Here is a 19985-nt window from a genome sequence, read left to right on the forward strand (position 1 = left end):
ACTTTTTTTTTCTTCTTCAAATTTTTTTTCTATTTCATTCCTACACATTTTTTTGCATTCTGTATTGGCTGCTACAGATCAGGGAAAACATGATGTTTGTCATTTTGAGATGGGTTTATTTCACTAAGCATAATGGTTTCCAGTTGAGTCCATTTTGTTGCAAAACAGAATTTCATTCTTTTTTTAATGACAGTATATATACCAGATTTTCTTTAACCAGTGACTAGTACAACACTCTTCTCATATATTTGATATTTTACATTTTGGAATGTACATTTTCAATTTTTAATTGTTCTGATTCCAGAAATATTTTGTAAAATCTGATTTTCATATTTTGCATTTTTCTAAATATTATTGTCAATTTCTTATACTTGCAGTAGGAAAGCTAGGACTTTTTTTGCTATATATGTCATATCAGTTTCATACTTTTTTTTGACAGATAGAGTTAGACAGTGAGAGAGAGAGAGACAGAGAGAAAGGTCTTCCTTCCATTGGTTCACCCCCAAATGGCCGCAGTGGCCGGTGCGGCACCGATCTGAAGCCAGGAACCAGGTGCTACTTCCTGGTCTCCCATGTGGGTGCAGGTGCCCAGGCACTTGGGCCATCCTCCACTGCCTTCCCAGGCCACAGCAGAGAGCTGGATTGGAAGAGGAGCAGCCAGGACTAGAACCCGGTGCCCATATGGGATGCCTGTGCCGCAGGCGAAGGATTAGCCAAGTGAGCCATGGCACTGGCCCTTCAGTTTCATACTTTAAACATTACTATTGTCTCTATTGAATTTACATAAAAGCCATTGACTTGATAAAATAAACATAATGACGAAATGAAATTAGAATATTTCGATATATAGTAAAATGAAAACAAGTCAAACAAGAAAGTATTTTATTTTTCCATAATTTTTGATAAAGTTCTTTTTATACTTCCTACATTAAAAGGGAATATTAGGAAGAAGAGTAGTTTTATGAGAGAATATGCTTCAGCTGGTAGTGAGATTATGGTGCCTTTCATACTCTCTTCTAATTCAATAGAGCTCAGGATACCAGTCTGTCAGTCATCAAATAAATCTTCATCCATTAGATAGACCAGATTCTACCTAAAGACATTTGCATTTTCAAGGATCTGTGATAATGTATAATCTATAAAAATAATAGTAGCCATCACATATTAACACTATCTGCCTGAAAGTGTCCCCAAGTGTATTACATACATTAAATATTTTGTTAAAGGTAACCTCATAAATTACGTACATATTACAGATATAAGGCTTGGAAAGATTAAGTAACATGTCCCTGAGTATAGTATTGGGATTTGAACCTGAAATTTTCTAACTCTCATAAAATCAAATAGACTTGACTTCTATAACTCTTAATAGCCTTTCTTATATTTTAAGTATTTAAAAAATTAAATTTCCCAAATTTCAAGCTGGAAGCTCTTACTTGTAGAGCTATTAAGATGGAACTTCATTCAGGGTGATAAATAGCTCATCCAGTGCTCCCCGGACTAAAATTTTCACCTAAATTAGTGTGATAATATAAAATGATATAAAAGCTGTCTATTCATGATAGTATACTGTGCTGTGACCCCTTAGCTTAGTCCTTAAAAAAAAAAAAAATTGTTTCTTAACAAAATGTAGCAACCTAGAGTCTTTTTAGAAGGTGTTTTCAAAAAGCTTATGAAGAAACTATGCATAGATTTCAAAAATGTTTTACATCAAAATAAGCTTTCTTTTCTTTTCTTTTTTTCTTTCTTTCTTTTTTTTTTTTTTTTTTTTTTTTTTTTTGACAAGCAGAGTGGACAGTGAGAGAGAGACAGAGAGAAAGGTCTTCCTTTTTCTGTTGGTTCACCCCACAATGGCCGCTGCAGCCGGCGCACCTCACTGATCCGAAGCCAGGAGCCAGGAGCTTTCTTTTATTTTCAGAAAGGTATTTTTGGCCAGCGCCGCGGTTCAATAAGCTAATCCTCCGCCTGCGGCTCCGGCACACCGGGTTCTAGTCCCAGTCAGGGTGCTGGATTCTGTCCCAGTTGCCCCTCTTCCAGTCCAGCTCTCTGCTTTGTCCCGGGAAGGCAGTGGAGGATGGCGCAAGTCCTTGGGCCCTGCACCCCATGGGAGACCAGGAGAAGCACCTGGCTCCTGGCTTCGAATCAGTGCTATGCGCAGGCTGCAGCGCACTGGCTGTGGCAGCCATTGGAGGGTGAACCAATGGCAAAGGAAAACCTTTCTCTCTGTCTCTCTTACTATCCACTCTGCCTGTCAAAAAAAAAAAAAAAAAAAAAAGTATTTCTGTAACATCCAGGGCTGGGAAAGGCCTAAGCAGGGAGAGGAGAACCTCGTCTGTGTTTCTCAAGTCATCACTGCCTACATTTCCGGGTATGTATTAGCTGGAAGCTGAAATATAGAGTAGAGCCACAACTTGAACACAGGCACTTGGAGTGTGGACATTCCAAGAGTGACTTAACCATTGTGCTGAATGTGCCACCTTCAAATGTTTCTTTCTTTTTTTTTAATATTTATTTATTTTTATTTGGAAGGCAGAGTTATAGAGAGGCAGAGGCAGAGAGAGGTCTTTCATCCACTGGTTCACTCCCCAAAAGGCCACAATCGCCACATCTGTGCCGATCCGAAGCCAGGGGCCAGGAGCTTCCTCCAAGTTTCCCATGTGAGTTCAGGGGCCCAAGGACTTGGGCCATCTTCTAGCTTTCCCAGGCCATAGCAGAGTCAGATGGGAAGTGGAGTAGCCGGGACTCGAACCAGTGCCCACATGGGATGCCGGCACTGCAGGTAAAGGCTTAATCCGCTAGCCAAAACCCCCCAAATGTATCTTTCAGTTTCACATGTCCACAGATTTTTTTTAAAGTCCCCTCACAGATGTCATTAAGGGTAGGGCTGCCATCCCACCCACTCCATCTTTTCCAAGTCGCAGGTCTTTCTAAAGCATTGAATTGCTAGCTAAAGAAAAAATCAAAGATGAGAAAGCCAAAACACTGCATAGACCTCTTTAGGAATAAGGTCCATTAAATATTATTACAATAGACAAATGTACCTCCTTTTTATTGTGTCTATTTCTTGATTGAAATATCAGACTCATAAAGCACCCATTTATGTCTAAGAGCTTGCGTGTGGTCTGTTTCTAAATCTGCATGACTAAGGATGCAATGTGATCAGGGAAGTAGTTTAAATCACTTGCTCCAGAGCAGTAGGAGCTCCATGAGAGCTGAGACTACTGTTTTGCTCATCAATGTATCCTCATCAGAAACTACAGATACATGTCAGATCTTAAATATTTTTTAGTGAATTCCTGGCCATAAGAAAAGGCCCCAGTGCCTGAGACTCTTATTTCTCCCACTCCTTTGTTCTAAGCTGCTCTAACATGCACTCTTTAGGCTGCTGTCTTTTTATCAGCACCATCTAATTTTCCCCAGGTTCCAGATTTATGCTGAGTCTATCTTCCATTCCTTTCAAATCTTGGTTTTTTCTCATGAAAATAGGTAGTCACGGTGCTGATGCTTTTCCCCCATCAACGCAATGGAAAAACAGAAGTAATTTTACAGGAATGCCAGGTGTTGCTTGGACTGTGACATGGCAAGGGGAGATGGAAAGACACTGATATTGAGATTGAAGGTCGGGTTCTCTCTAAGGATGGAGGGTCCAGAAATATCAGCAAACAAAAGAAGCCAAGGGAAATGACAAGGCTTGTCCACCTGCTTCTCTCAAGCATCACTTTACTTTAAAAAAGCAGGTCAAAAATTATTTTGAAGTTCAGTTCTGTAGTCCAGTTTCTTAGGAAATATGAGGGATCATGAGACTGTTCTACCCTCGTGAAGCTCAGTGATGTTGTGTTAGCATCAGCCGGTGTGGACGTCCATTCGCTGGACCTGCACTGTTCCCCGGCATTTTCAGTGCGGCTGTCTCCCCTACCTACATTGAAGTCTATCTTGACGTAGTTGGGCTTGGACGTGCATTATTCTTCAGTTATAAGCACCCAAGAAACACCACACAAACATTAATCCAGTTTGAGTAGAAGACAGACATCACAAGTTAACAACTCAAGTTGTTAATTTTTTTAGCAAAATTCTTTTGGAAGCCCCAAAAGTCTAATTATGATAACTTAGAATTATTTTTGTGTGTGTGTCTATTTTTTTTTAAGATTCTCACCTGGTTTGTGAAATAAAAATTTGTGTGAATAAATATAAGCTATCCCTCAGGACTAAAAATTTCAAAATAGGCAAAATAAACCAATTATTTTACAATAATTGCCAAATTGTATAAAATATTTCCATAAGATATTCTCACCTTATTATTATTACCATAAATATAAATTTTTGTATGCAGTGTTCTGTTTGTTTTTTTTTTTTTTTTTTTTTTACACCGAGACTTAGTCATTAGTTAGAAACCTAAGAGCAGGGCCGGCACTGTGGCTCACTTGGTTAATTCTCCGCATGCGGCACTGGCATCCCATATGGGCACCGGGTTCTAGTCGCAGTTGCTCCTCTTCCAGTCCAGCTCTCTGCTGTGGCCCGGGAAGACAGTGGAAGATGGCTCAAGTGCTTGGGCCTCTGCACCCACATGGGAGACCAGGAAGAAGCACGTGGCTCCTGGCTTCAGATTGGCTCAGCTCCGGCCATACTGGTGGCCATTTGGGGAATGAACCAATGGAAGAAGACTTTTCTCTCTGTCTCTCTCACTGTCTAACTCTGTAAAAAAAAAAAAAAAAAAAAAAAAAAAAAAAAAAAACCTAAGAGTAACATGAAACTTTTTTTTTTTTTGGACAGGCAGAGTGGATAGAGAGAGAGAGACAGAGAGAAAGGTCTTCCTTTTGCCGTTGGTTCACCCTCCAATGGCCGCCGCGGCCGGCGCGCTGCGGCCGGCGCACCGCGCTGATCCGATGGCAGGAGCCAGGAGCCAGGTGCTTTTCCTGGTCTCCCATGGGGTGCAGGGCCCAAGCACCTGGGCCATCCTCCACTGCACTCCCTGGCCACAGCAGAGGGCTGGCCTGGAAGAGGGGCAACCGGGACAGAATCCGGCGCCCCGACCGGGACTAGAACCCGGTGTGCCGGCGCCGCTAGGCGGAGGATTAGCCTAGTGAGCCGCGGCGCCGGCCAACATGAAACTTTTGATAGTACTACAGACATCTGTGTTAATTGAAGCTACAAGAAACCACAAGATAAATTAAATAGTAATAGCACATAATTCTTTTCACTTTAAGCAGTTTAATGATACAGAGGGTAAAGTAGTCCCTTTTGTAAAAGTTGTTCTATGTAGACAGTGGAACAACATCTGTATTTCAAGCTGGAATCAATTAATTATTATAATTTATAAGAAATACAAAAATGCAAATTGGTAGATTTTAGTTTGTAACCATCAGAATTAACCATCAGAATTTTTGTGCAGAATTTTATGAAATGCAGCAAAATCATAAAAGGACAAGATGCATTTTTAACTTAGATGGGTATGATACTGACATTAATATGTTTTACTATTAACAAAACATTGTCACATCTTAATACAAATACCTATGAATAAGCTAATAATATTAATATGATAGGATTGTCATAAAAAATACAACAGACTTGTGGCTTAAATCACAGAAATTTATGATTTTATAGTTTTGGAGGCTAAGAAATCCAAAACTCAAGTGTTGTTGGCTGGCAAGTTTGTTTTCTTCTAAGTCCTATTTCCTTCATATCTTCTCACTGTTTTCCATATGGTCTTTCTTCTGTGTACATACTGATATCTCTTCTTATGAGAACAACAGTCAGATTGGATTAAGGTCCACCCTGATGAACTCTCTAGGATGCCTGCATGTAAATTGGTGATCTCCATCCAGGCTGGGAGTTACAGTGGGCTACCTACCTAGTGTTTTTTATAGCTGCTCTCAGCAGAGTTGATTGGACAAGAACTCTCTTGAGAATGTCTCCAGAGCCAGAAATAGTCCCACAAGTGCAGTTTCCATGATCACAGGTGTTTAAGAAATCCAAGACAAGGTTTACCTTGATACATTTTGGACACTAGAGGCTTAGGAAGCACAGCTATTGATTGGAAGTCCTTAGACTCCCTCTTGAATTTTTCTGCTCTTGTCTCTTCAGTGCTAACAAGTGTTAAGTGAAGAGGAGAAAATATCACTTCTTTTCCAGCGTCATGCCTGTTCCCCCATCATTTTAGCTACTTTTTGTGAACCTGAAATATTCTAAAATCTAACCTATGCATGCCTTTCTCCTCTTGAAATGGTAGTCAGAGCTATGATGTGCTTCACTGGGTGGGTAGAAAGAATCCAGAGAAGTGTCCGGGTATTGTGTGGTGTGTATGTCTGCACTGAAGAAAGAAGTGGTGCTCACAGCATCAAACATATCAGAAGAATACAATGGCTTAATTATAAAGGTCTCCACACAGACGAATGAAAGTCTTCATAAAATTATCAAAGCACTATGAAATAGGAAAAAATATATATAAAGAGAAAAAAGAAGCATTGCAAGTGAAAGATTTCATTGCCTTGCAAAGATATTTGCCTAGTTAGAAATATTAATGGTATTTTATTTTTTAACAGCTTTGAAATGAATTCCCTCCTGAAAATCCATAGATAGTCTATCTTAGCAAGATGGCCTAATGCCTGTATTAACAACTACTCTATCTGAAGCCTGAAACCATGAGTCATTTTAAGCATGGGGAGGCACCAAAAGGCCATAGAGTCCACTAACCTCATTTCACAGATAATGGGACTGACTGCCTTGCTCTAGGCCACACAGTATCTGTTCCCAATTTCTGTGGCCTTTGTTTGCTACATCATTGGGGGTGGGGAGTTTAAGGCATTCTATGTGAAGTGGATGTTCTTGAAATATAAATATGCGGATTAAAAGGCTAGTTTGAAACCTGGGTACTATCTAAAGGATTCTTATTCTTGGAGCAGCTTTTATCACAGGCAGTTGGCACAGAACAGATGGTGGTACCCTGAATTCCACTTTCCCGTGGGGCACATGTCCTTGGCTCTTTCTTTTTGCGTGGCCTCCCCCAGTTAATGACCTCCTTTCAGCTGTTTCATGGGCTCTATTCGGAGGGTTAGCCATGCATAAACCTCTGAGAATTGGGTTGACATTCCCTGGGGCGGAATGCAGTGATGTTGATAAAGCACCTATGGGGTTCAGGATACATCACTTAAAATAAAGCTGGTTTCCTGGGATTTATTCATCCTCAGAGGAAAAATACACTTATTTTCCACTCTCCCCACAGCCTTCTTTAATTCTCTTCTTGTGAAACATTTTTGGTGAACCATACATTCCTCTCTATGTCAAATAAGGCAAATGAAACCAAATAAACAATGACATAATCATGATATGATGACTGTTTACTGAGTTCTTGCTATATGCCAGGCATCATACTCAGAGATTTACATCTTTTATTCTTAGAAGTACTTATTAAATTAATATCCTTTAAATTTGAAAACCAGAGTTCAACGGCACTATACTTATTATCTAATGTTACCTGCTAATCAAAAGTAAAGGCAGGATTTGAACTCATAAGTTAGAGCCCAGTAGCTTACCTATCCCAAGTTCCTCTGTGACTCTGACTACGTAAATACTTACTTCCAGAAACAATGTCAGACAGAGAAACCACATTTCTGTCTGCAGAAAGTTAAGTTAGGATTTTAAGTCCATAATGTCTGATTTGTCTACAAAAGAAAAAAAAGTGATTAGTTTAAGAAGTTTTACATTTTATGATGCTGAAGAGGCCTAGCAATGACCCAACAGCTGTTTCCCAGCCTATCCTTTCTACTTTTCAATCATTTAATCTTAAATGTGTGCAGAGTTGACAAACCCCATGTTTCTAAATGAAAAGAAAAATTCTGCATTCCAATTACAAGTGGAAGAGAGAGCTTGAAATCCAATGAAAATGTAATTAGAATACCATGGTAACTAGACTTATTTTTCTTTCCTGGAGAAGAGGAAACTTTCTCAGTAGCACTTACAGGCCATCATGGACTGTACATGAGACCCTCATTTATTTCTCCATCTATACACCAACTAAATATTAAAAGGGATCAATCAAAAGTCAAGGTCAGTGGTAGAAATTTCAGCTGTACCACATAATTCTCTGATTTTCAGAAATCAAGAACTGGGGGAAAATGCCTTAGAGAATATATATTTAAGTTCTTAGTGGGGTGGATAAGCTTAAATGTTATGACATTATGCTTTAGAAAGTGCTCAAGATTTTCATGTCTGGGAAAATGGCAAAATGCCATTTGTAAGATAATACAGGACTGCTCTTACATTTCATGTTTCTTATTCTCACTATTAAGTGATGTCTATCAAAAGCCCTATCTGTTTTCATAGCTGTTAAACAATTCTTCTGTCTTAAATGCTGAAGAGCCAAGCAGAAAAGAACTCTTTAGTATGCATGATAACAGAGTGTGACCTTTAATTTTTCAGGGTAGGTTCTGTATTTTGTTATCTGCTTGGCACTGTTGCTTTGCATTTTTGCTGCTGGTTTTTTATATGATAGACCAGTCTCCTGGAATTGAGCAACAAACAGCATATGAAGACTTAAGGAAGAAAATGTAAATTGCTGTTCATTCCACATAGGCAATGAGATTCAAAATACACGAAGGTATCTTTATTTCTAATTAATCTGATAAAACAGTATTCAAACTAAATTTTTGAATGTGACAAGTGCCTCTCCAAATTTTTGCTTAAAGGAACACTATCTTGAGGTAAATCCACAAAGAGAGGTACATAAAAGGGAAAATTTCTTAGCTACCTAGATAAAACACTGCGCTTCAAATTTCTTCCTTCAAAGCACCACTGAACTCTGTGGTAGACAGCCTGTGGCCTTCCATGCCAAATATCACAGCAGTCTTACATGGAGATACTGTTTAGCTACATAAAAAGGCCTGCTGGTTCAGGTAAGGAGCCTGGATGTTATCTAAAGCATTAGTCATGAACGGAGCACTGCCTTACTTGAACCATGCATGTGTTCTACAGATGTCTAAGCTAAGTATGCTGACTGACAGGGACCTTGAGTTGTGCCCGCCCCTCTTGGTGTAGCATTGCATTAAGAGATAACACTGAATTAGAGAAAATGTTTGTGTGTGTGGGAACAAAACTGAAATGTGTATCAATATGTATCAGTACTATAAAAGTAACATTTGAACAAAGATCACCCATTATTCCTCCATCCTAACACAAATATTTTCATTTATACATACTGCCTTCATGCATCTCACGTCGTAGTTTGCTTAGTAGTTTTAACATGGTGTGTACTACTTTGTTAGGCTTTATGACATAAATATTTTAGTCATTATTCATATTTGTTACTGTATATTTGAGAGTATATTTTTAAAAATAGATGATGGGATGAGTATCTTTGTGAAATTAATGAAAATTATCAGTTATAAGCCTTTTGGAGATTTATATACACATTATAGAACATTGTCATCTAGTTATTATTTCAATGAAATAGAGAATGGTTGTGATTTTGGGTAAAATCCATTGTGTGCTGTCCCACCTTTTTTTGGTTCTAGTTTCTTGTTTTCTCCACACTATCACAACTACATTTCTCACAGTCAATTGCATTCTTCTGGAAACTCATCTATTATCTTAAACAATCACTTAAGTCTTTTATTCCTTAACTTTCTTTATTTGGTCCCTTGATTATCTGAAGTATAAGCTCTTTGATTAAGGGGCCCATGTGATGTAGTAATGTGTGCCTGACACAATGCATAGTATGTAGTCAGTGTTAATGTATTGACTCAGTGAGACAAATTGCTTTCCTAATGTTTTAGCTAAACAATACAAAAGCACTAGGGGTTTAACTATGAAACTAGAGGATAAGGAAGGGGAAGTCTTTCTTGGAACATTATGCCCAGTAATGCATATTTTAAGCTAATGACAATTGATGTGTGAGCATTTTATTCCTAGCTACTTATAAATGGAAAAGCAGAGATAAGAAATGGGCAAGAAACAAAAAAAAGGAGAAGGAGAAGGAGAATAAGGAGGAGGGGGAGGTGAGGAGGAAGAGGAAGTGTGCAGTCCAAGAAAACTAAGTACTTTAAAAAAATATTTATTTTATTTGTAAGGCAGAGTTACAGAGAGAGGGAGAAGGAGAGGGAGGGAGAGAGAGAGATCTTTCATCTGCAATGGCCAGAACTCAGCCTGACTGAAGTCAGGAACCAGGAGCTGATCTAGGTTTCCCATGTAGGTTAAGAGGCCTAAGACATTGGGCCAGCTTCTTCTGCTTTTCCCAGGCACATTAGCAGGGAACTGGATTGGAAGTGGAGCAGTGGGGAACCAAACCAGCACCCCTGTGGGATGCCAGTGTTGCAGGTGGTGGCTAACCTGCTATGCCACAGTGCTGACCCCAGAAAACTACTTTCAAAATATTTTGCAAAGGTCTATCCCTCCTCTCAAAAGCCAATGAAGTGCAGTGACCTTTGGACTCACAGCTGACACAAATTCTTTTCCAATTTGTTTCTGGAGAAGGTTAGTATCTAAAAAATTGAATTTGGTAGATTGTTGTGCTTGGGCCTGTTTATGAGTTAGGGATAAAGGCAAGGAATCTCTATAGCATTTTTTGTCTCAAATGCTGTACATGTCAGGGCATCATTATAAGGAAGAAAATTAAATACTGCGTCTCAAGGGATCTCAACCATAATAGATCTTTGATCTTTACTTGCCTCTGCTTCCTATCTTAATCTATGAAATGGAGATAATAAAAGTATCCTCTTGATGAATCCTTTTGGGATTTGGAGAAGGTTAGTGTTTGACAATTAAAGGGAAAATGTTGGGCCTTTATGACTCAGGCTGTTATGAGACATTGCTTTAATAACTAACTCATCAAATAACTTTGGAGTAAGATATATCTATATCCCAATGATTTTTTTTTCTGTTATATCATATCTTTGAACCTCGGATTTTACATCTGTAAAATAAAGGTACTTATGGTTTAGCATCAATACTATGATTAAATGAGATAACCAATATAAGCAAGTACCACAATGCACAACACAAAAGCCACCAGTAAATATATTACTTCCCTATCTTCCACAGATCCTGTGTTTTCTTTAACTCATTTATCGACAAAACACTTTCATACTGAAAAACTGGATTTTGTAGGATGCATGAAGCTTAGCTTTAGGCTGACAGGCTAGCCTAATCCTGTGTTCAGAGAGAAAATCTTAGATGCTTCTGAGATGCTGGTAGTGTATGTTCCCCTTTCAAAGAGTTCTTAAAAGCCCAGAAGACATTCCAAGTCCATGATCACTGTATATCATCCATGAACTGAGTACACTCGAAAAGGTACCTGTTCTTTTGTTATACAGACTGGAAGATCTGTAACTGCAACACCTGATTTTGTAAGTTCCAACTTTGTGTCATTTATGCCTTGGTTAAATGAAAGCAGTTTTCCTTTAAGGCCACTGATAAATATGTTTATGGACTTTGAAAGTAAGATTTCCTTGTAGAGTCTGTAGTTCAATTCATTTTAAAGAAATTATCACTAAAATTAGTCTGGAAAAAGATTTTTTTGAAAATTAAACATATGTATGAAGGTTCATTTATTCCAAGACTGTATTTCTCATACATATTTCATTAGAAAATGAAGCATTTGCAGAAATTTCTCTCTGACCATATCAACCATCAGCTCTCTATGTGATTAAGGAACAAAGAGCCCAAGTGCTAATGTATATACATTATAGTAGGACCCAACTGAGTCTACATGTTGCTGGCCCATATTTAAGAATAAAAAGTGTTACTTAAGAGAGTTTTTTCCCCTATGGTTTAGTGCAAGAGCAAAATCATAATTGAAGTAAGAGGAACAGGATATACATATGTGTGTGCATATATTTATTTATATTGAGTCGCATATATGTGTGTATAAGTATTTGTATAGCATTAATGGACACTACCAGACTTCATGCGTTATGAGTCTTAAATAAGAAATACCCTTATAATAATATGTAGCAAGTGCACCAAGTGTATTCAGATGTTACTTCATACTTAACAAGCAGTTACTGCATGCCCAGCATTGTGCAACCCACAAGATCTATAGGATTGAGCAGATGAACATGGCCTTTGCTCATTTATCAATCATGAGAATTAATTTCATCATGATTACAGATATTTCTATTAAGTATTCCAAGAATGCATAATGAGACAATCTAGAATAATTTGCTGGTGGATGGGGAATACAGAGAATTCTTCCTTGAGAAATGCATAAGCTGATATTTAGTAAAGGAACGTTAGCCAGACTCAGATGAGTGTGTGTATGTGCATGTACATAAATATGAATGTTAGAGGCAGTTGGGGTCTTGAAGTGTACAAAGAAAACAGGATAATTGCAAGGCGAAAAAAAAATCCCATGGTCAAAGTGAGGTGGCTTAGCTACAGGAATTGAAAAATGTACAGAGTGACTTGAATTAAAATAGTTAAAAGTAAGTAGCTTATGATGAAACTGGTGAAGTGAGCATGAGCAGAGCCAAATAAATGCACGTTTGTTATGTATACATTAATGATATAGAGAAGAATGTATTATATAAGACAAATATTTTAGTAAGAACAGCTTTTTTTTTTTTTTATTTTCAACACTGTGTTCCTTAAAAGGAGTCAGTGATGTTCAAAATCTACTTACTTGGGGCTGGCGCCGTGGCTCACTAGGCTAATCCTCCACCTTGTAGCGCCAGCACACCAGGTTCTAGTCCCACTCGGGGCGCCAGATTCTGTCCCGGTTGCCCCTCTTCCAGGCCAGCTCTCTGCTGTGGCCAGGGAGTGCAGTGGAGGATGACCCAAGTACTTGGGCCCTGCACCCCATGGGAGACCAGGATAAGTACCTGGCTCCTGCCATCGGACCAACATGGTGCACTGGCCGCAGCACGCCGGCCGTGACGGCCATTGGAGGGCGAACCAACGGCAAAAGGAAGACCTTTCTCTCTGTCTCTCTCTCTCACTGTCCACTCTGCCTGTCAAAAAAAAATAAAAATAAATAAATAAAAATTAAAATTAAAAAAATCTACTTATTTGGAATATTAATTATCAGCTAAGTTAGGTATTACTATATTTGTATGTTTTGCATAACAATAACACACATAGTCTTTAGCTAAAAAACATGATTATGATATTTCTCAAACTATAGTAATTTTACAGAACTGCATTATAAAAATATTTTGATTGTGGGCAAAGAATATCCAAATGTCATGTTCTCATTCAAAATCAGAAGGCCTAAAAGCAGACTTCCAATCTTCTCTTGAAATATGTAGAGCTTTCTGAACCTTTTTGTGTTCCCTTTCCCAACATTAAAAACTCCAGAAATAAGAAGCCATCGGAAGAAGCAAGTATCTTTTTTTTTTTAAACTTTCATATTATTCTGGTCTGTTTTATTACATTGCTTTTCTTTATTTTTTTTTTCCCAAGGACGGCACTATGTCATGTCAAACACTGATACTTTTATTTTGAAGGAGAAATTAGACACAAGGATGAGGATACACGATGGGAGGAGTAAAACTGAACATTGTTGGCATTCATCTAACTTGTCTCTGCTGACAGTTACATAGTTACTATTAACATTTCATTTCCCTTTCTCTGAGACAGAGCATTAAATTTAACTCCACTTCAAGGATTTGAGTTTTACTTTTACTTACTGCTCACCTTGATTCCTTTGCAGTTCTCTTAATTCCTTGAATCTACTGCTTCATGCAAAATGTGCTAAAACATGTCCAGATATTTTTTGGTTAGATGGTAACTTTGTCCTCCTTGGACAAAATATTCCAAACTGGGTGGCTTATAAACAACAGAAATTTATATGTCACAGTTAGGGATCCAAGGAAGTCCAAGATGAAGATGCTAGCAGATTTGGTGCAAGAATAGGGCTTGGTTTCTGAGAGATGCCTGTCTTCTCCTTGAGTTCTAACATGGTAACAGGGGCAGTGAAGCTCTCTGGGGCCCTTTTTATAAGGGCACACCCATCCCATTCTAGAATGCTCAACTTTCATGACCTGATCACATATAAAAGTATCATATCCAAATACCATTACGTTAGGAATTCAGTTTCAACATAAAAACTTTTAGTGGGAGACAGGAGGGGAAAAGATTAATCTTAGATTTAATCAATGTAGAAGGCATTACATTTATGTGTGAATAACCACATTTTCTTTTACATTCTGTACCTCTGGATCCTTGTTTGAATATCCGTTACATTTAGTAAAGTGTATACCTAAATGGCCACTCCAATCAATTGGTTTCAGTGTTCTGATTGTAGAGAGGATTTTCTTCTTATCAAAAATACTTAATCTCACAGCAATTTAAATGGAAATAAAACCAAATTTTACATACAATTTCTTTGTTGAAAAGTAACTTTGACAGGGACATGTGCAAGTGTGTGGTCAGTGACATTTTCATTGTCGGTAAAAAAAGATTTAACTCACACTAAAGTAATTGGAGGGGGAAAAAAGAAGCCAAAAATTCCTATTCCCCTTTACCAAGTAAAGGAAGTGTGAGACAGAATTATCTATTAAGTATTCAATCAGAAGCTCTGTTTTCTTAAATCCAACCAAATGTGCTCAACAAAATGCCATAGTTGAATTTTATGTTATTTAACATAAAAAAATTGAAATTTCCTTTGGACTCTGAGTAATCCAAATAGATCTTGTAGAAGCAAGTGATTACTTCTTGATCCTCACATCTGATTTAGAATGTTTGAAAATAAAAATGTCTTTTCTCAAAGATTTACTGTTGGTTGGATTTGAGTTTTCAGGTACATCCCACTTGATTTTAGTCTCAACTATCAGTTTAATCCTGCTACCTTTGACTGTCTACAAAAGCTCTGTGTGATATTTTTATATACCAGCATTTGGTATTAGGTTTCAAACCTTTACACAGAAAAGCTCATTAAAAATTATATTTGTAATTAACTTTTCATAATCAAATTTGTTGTGTAATAGCTTTTAGATTGCCTGTAAGGTCTAGAGGTATATTGAGCTATGGGCAAGAGCAAATGCAGTCCGCAAAATCACACCAGTTTTACAAGTATCACCATGAATTGGTAAAGAAATGCAATGCATGTTGAGAAATTACTCAATCTAAGATATCCCAATTATACTTTCCACATACAACTTGTTAATGAAAATCATGAGGTGAAGGTGAAATATATCCCTAGTCGTAGTGAGCAAAAAACTAAGTTCTATTGTATAACCAATAATAGAAAAGGTTTGAGAATCAGTTATTAAAAATTCATAGTCACTGTACTCTATTTAGAAGTCTCCATCTGGTTAGTAATATATTTATATATAATTTTGCCACAGAAATGTCATTAGTTTTCTATTTTAGCAGAAGAACAAAGAATTCAGCTAATAAAGAAGACATATATTGATTTGAAGTTAGCACCCTCCAATGTCTTATCTGTTACCCTTACAAAGAATGAAATCCGTCCTTTGATGAATATTTTAGTGCTGTGGCTGTGGCTGAAGCTGCTGCTTGCTGTGCCCTCCTTCCATACTGTAGTACATTGGAATGCGTCCTGGCACCTCTGCTTTCTATCTGGCTTCCTGTTAATGTACACCCTGGAGGGCAGCACGTGGATTCAAGAGCTTGAACCTCTGCCACCATGTGGAACATCTGGAGATGTTCAGGGATCCTGGCTGCAGCCTGACCCATGCCAACTGTTGCAGGCATTTGGGGAGAAAACCAGTGATGAAAAACTCTTTTTCTCTCTCTCTGTCTCTCTATCTTTGTCTCTCTTTCTCTCAATCTCTCTGTGTGTATATGTGTATGTGTGTTGCTCTGCTTTTCAAGTGAATGAAAACGAAGAAATTTTTAACAGTAAGTAAATAAATTTATAATTAAAGTGCTTTAAAAATAAACAGCATCGAATCTTCCAGTTAAAATCCTCTTTGAGCATTTAGAGGTCATGGGAGGGTATCCCTTTATGTGATTACTTGTTTTATAAACCATCATGTATTTTTACACCTGTCTCTTCTGACATTATACTGCCCGAGTCTCTTTGTTGATGTTGTTAGGTAACCCCTTTGTTACTCATTAGGAATGTTGTGTCTGATTTCTTGTTTTAGTTAGGTCTCATCCAAGATCTTGAAAAGCTACTGTTGACTTAAATCATCTCTTGTCAGTCGTATTACCTATTCTGTTAGTGTCAAAGGTGTGGGGCAAAGTGTGTGAACTCTGAAGTATGTATGGATGCATGCGTTTTGTATCTTCTTTTTCAAAACAATCCCCCAAAATATATGAAGCTTTTATTTTTCTCTATATGTCTTCCTTAGATCGTTCTTCCCAACCTTTCACTACTGGTAATAACTAGGATTAGTTATTCTGTAACTTTGGGACATTATTATGAAACAAGTAACTGATCTGTTATAGGGATGGTTAAATTTGTTATAGGGATGGTTAAATGACAATCCATTGAGGAAAAAAGCTAGCACTGAAATATACAACGTTTCCTTTGGAAAGTACAAAGGGATGCTTACTTATATGTGGTTTATTCTCTGAGCACCAGTGTTTGTTTTCTTTTCTTTTAAGTGATTGTAGGATGTGCGGATGCCACAGAGTCTCTCAGAATTATTATTTATTTATTTATTTTTGACAGGAAGAGTGGACAGTGAGAGAGAGAGAGAGAAAGGTCTTCCTTTGCCATTGGTTCACTCTTCAATGGCCGCCGCGGCCCGCGCGCTGCGGCCAGCACACCATGCTGATCCGATGGCAGGAGCCAGGTGCTTCTCCTGTCTCCCATGGGGTGCAGGGCCCAAGCACTTGGGCCATCCTCCACTGCACTCCCTGGCCACAGCAGAGAGCTGGCCTGGAAGAGGGGCAACCGTGACAGAATCCGGCGCCCCGACCAGGACTAGAACCTGGTGTGCCAGCGCTGCAAGGCGGAGGATTAGCCTAGTGAGCCGCGGCGCCAGCATCAGAATTAAATTTTTTAAAGAAAGATCTCCTTCACTTTTTCATTCTACAGATATTTCACTGGAGAATATGTGATAGGAATTGTGCAAGCACTAGAGATTCAATAAGGATTGTACTTGGTATTTCATCCCATGGAGCTTCAGAGTTTAAAAGAAAAATGTTTATCAAATATATAATCACAAGGACAGTGCTCATGTTTAGGTAGCATGTTTCAGGAGCCATGAAGACATGTAATTAGGTGTTCTATTCTGATTCCTTTAATGAATGTCGTTGGACTGAGGAGTGACAGACAGCATTTCATATAAAGGAAGTGGCAAGTGCAAAGCCCAATGAGGACAAAGAAGAGCACTAGAAGAATTGAAGGGAGTCTCGTGAACATAATAAGAGAGTAAGGCAAAGGAGGCCATGAGATATGGGGCACAGGAGGTAGGAAGGGACCAGATATGATTGGTCTCATAAACCTCTTTAAAGGTTTCAGATTTTATACTAAGGCAATGGAAAGGGTTGTATACAAGATTTAATATTGGTGGGCATGTGAAGAATGAGTGGAATTGGTTGCAGACAGGATGCAGAGAAGTCTGCTAGAAGCTAGTAGACTGCATTGGTAATTGGGAAAGAAGTAGTGGCAACCTAGATTTGGATAGTGTAAGAGGTAATACGGGTTATTCCTGATGACCAGAACACTCCAGAATGGAAAACAGCATGAGGAGTGCCCTAATTAAAAAGTCAGATGACTTAGACCTATCTAAATTGATGCATATTAGGTGAGAAAGAAGACCAGACAGTAAAGGGTATAGTTCTCAGTAATATTTTATGCTTATTTGCAGGTTATGAATGTGAAACCCATTTATTAGAATATATATTCAAGATAAAAACACATGTTTAACCAATAATCATACTGCCATATGATAGCCAATATTACATTTTAGCATATTTTTTCCAAATATATGAATTTGCAAACACACAAAAATGAACACAAGTTGTACATATTTTTTAAAAATGAAGATATTTGGAATTTTATATTTGTATACTTCTAAAAATTAAAATCCTACAATGTTTAAATAATTATACATTACAGAGATATACATATCAGTGTTTTCATTAAACTGTATTTCATTTGGCATTGATATTTATATTTTAATTTGAAAACTGTGTGAAATATTTTCAACCGCTGTTCAAATGATAAATTGATAGGGTCTAGAAGATAGTTTCATTCTGTTTAACTACGTGTGTGACCAATATAATGTGGGTTTATTGTGGTAAGTATAGCATAAGACTAATGTAAGAAAGCACTTACAAATTACTCTAATTCTGAGAAAGAATGTATATTTATAGTCTTCCCTAGCAAAATGCTCCAGTCTTTTTTTTTATATACATAGTACTGCCATTCAGTGTTTTTTCACCTCCGAGTACAAATCTGAGTTATTTCTAAAATGTTGTAGCTCAAAATTCCTTGTCAGTTGATTTTCTTGGACCAGAAAAATTCTTCTTGCAATCCACACAGCGGAGCACTGAGATGTCAGCCCATATTCTTCCCGAGTGCTTTATAGATCAAGAAAACACTCATTATTCAAGGTCAATTTAAACAGTGCTTCTAGCAGACAGTTTTTTATTCAAAGAAGCAAGGCTCTTATTGTCTTTGAATAAGGGCCATTGTTTGTGTGTATTTGTTTTTTTTTTTTTTTGAATAACTTAAAAAGCAGATATTTGATATATAAAACATATATACAGTTTTTTCCCAACTGTTGTATGGTTCACCATGTTAAGCTTTAAATGAAACTGGAAGACACTCGGATGCAGTCACTTTTGTCAAAGCCTTTTCCTAGAACACATTCGGATGATGAAAGATGTATTCTCTTGTGATGTCCAAGTGATTGATAAACCAATTTGTTGGAATACACAAGAACTATTTGAACTTTATGGTTTTCTTAAATGAGATGAATAAGAATTTCGGTATTCTGAATAGGAAATAAAGTATGCTAGGCCTATTTTAGATGCTTCAGTGTGCCAAAGATGGTATTAAGTTTGCTGTTTACAAATTACTAATCTGGAATAAGAGGTTGAATGTATTTTGAGAACTTAAACCTGTTTCACCTGAACATGTTTAACTAGTTAATAAGAAACATCAAAAAGACAAAACCCAGAAGTCACTGGTCATTTTTTGTAAAGCTATTATATGCTGTTTAAATTGGTTGTTTGGGTCTGTCTATAACATAAGTTTAATAACCTAGCTCAAATGCAGATTTCTAATTTTCAATTAACATAGGAATAATTTTGTTTGCTAAAATAAAATAAATGAATGAATGACAAGTCTGAAACATGAAATGTTCTAGGTAGAGCTTTTTAAAATTCCAAATTTCAAAAAATCATGTGGCAACTGTATAGCTCAAGCTTTAAGTATTAACTTTTAACCTTTGACCTTACAGATTTTAACCAATGAAATGTCTCTTTAAACTTTAAAGGAAACAATGATAACGAGCGCCTGGCGATTGCTAGACAGCGAATTCCATATCGACTTGGTCGAGTAGTTGATGAATGGCTACTCGACAAAGGTAAAAAACATTGATTAAAACTTCAAATAAAAAAATAATTTGAACATAACCAAGTAGTACTTCATTGTAACACTAATAAACATAAAAAATAAATTTTCCGTAAAACTAAATTAAAAACAGATTTAAAACAGTAAAATATAGATAGTAATATTTGCATACCTTGTATAATAATTTCTATACATTTTTAGATGTACCAGCTGTTTAATAATCTTACCCAGTTAACTTAAGGTTAAAGGGACTGTTAAATATAATCCACTAACTCAATCTATGAAGGTACTCATAGCAAGCATTAACCCAAAATGATAAATCATTCATAGATTATATTACATGTTCCAGCCTCTAAATTATTAACTAAAAAATATATATAGTTCTGATATCTTTATTATGCTCCTGAAAAAAACCTCTTTGTTTAAACTCTAGGAATCATAAATAGTGGGCAATATGGATTGCCAGTCAAAATGAAGTCCCTTTAACGTTTGCAACCTTCTAAGAGCTTTTGGAACAAGCCCTAATTAAAACTGAACTTAAAGTTGTGTGCATGCT

General features: G+C 37.3%; 1 protein-coding gene across 29 annotated transcripts in view; it reads left to right on the plus strand.

The window, feature by feature from the left end:
- The window catches only part of NRXN1 (neurexin 1), a 1235416-nt gene that overhangs the window by 1065105 nt on the left and 150326 nt on the right, over positions 1-19985 (plus strand). For 15 of the 29 annotated variants that reach the window (XM_089327664.1, XM_051842899.3, XM_089327667.1 and 12 more), the window contains one exon: positions 19353-19442. The exons of the other annotated variants lie outside the window; for them this stretch is intronic. In XM_089327664.1, coding sequence (XP_089183790.1) covers positions 19353-19442 — 90 coding nt within the window. The remainder of the gene's footprint in view (positions 1-19352; positions 19443-19985) is intronic. 29 annotated transcript variants of the gene reach the window in all.

The sequence above is a fragment of the Oryctolagus cuniculus genome, chromosome 2 (assembly GCF_051225735.1).
Source record: "Oryctolagus cuniculus isolate XC-2025 breed Fujian yellow rabbit chromosome 2, ASM5122573v1, whole genome shotgun sequence".
Classification (NCBI taxonomy): domain Eukaryota; kingdom Metazoa; phylum Chordata; class Mammalia; order Lagomorpha; family Leporidae; genus Oryctolagus; species Oryctolagus cuniculus.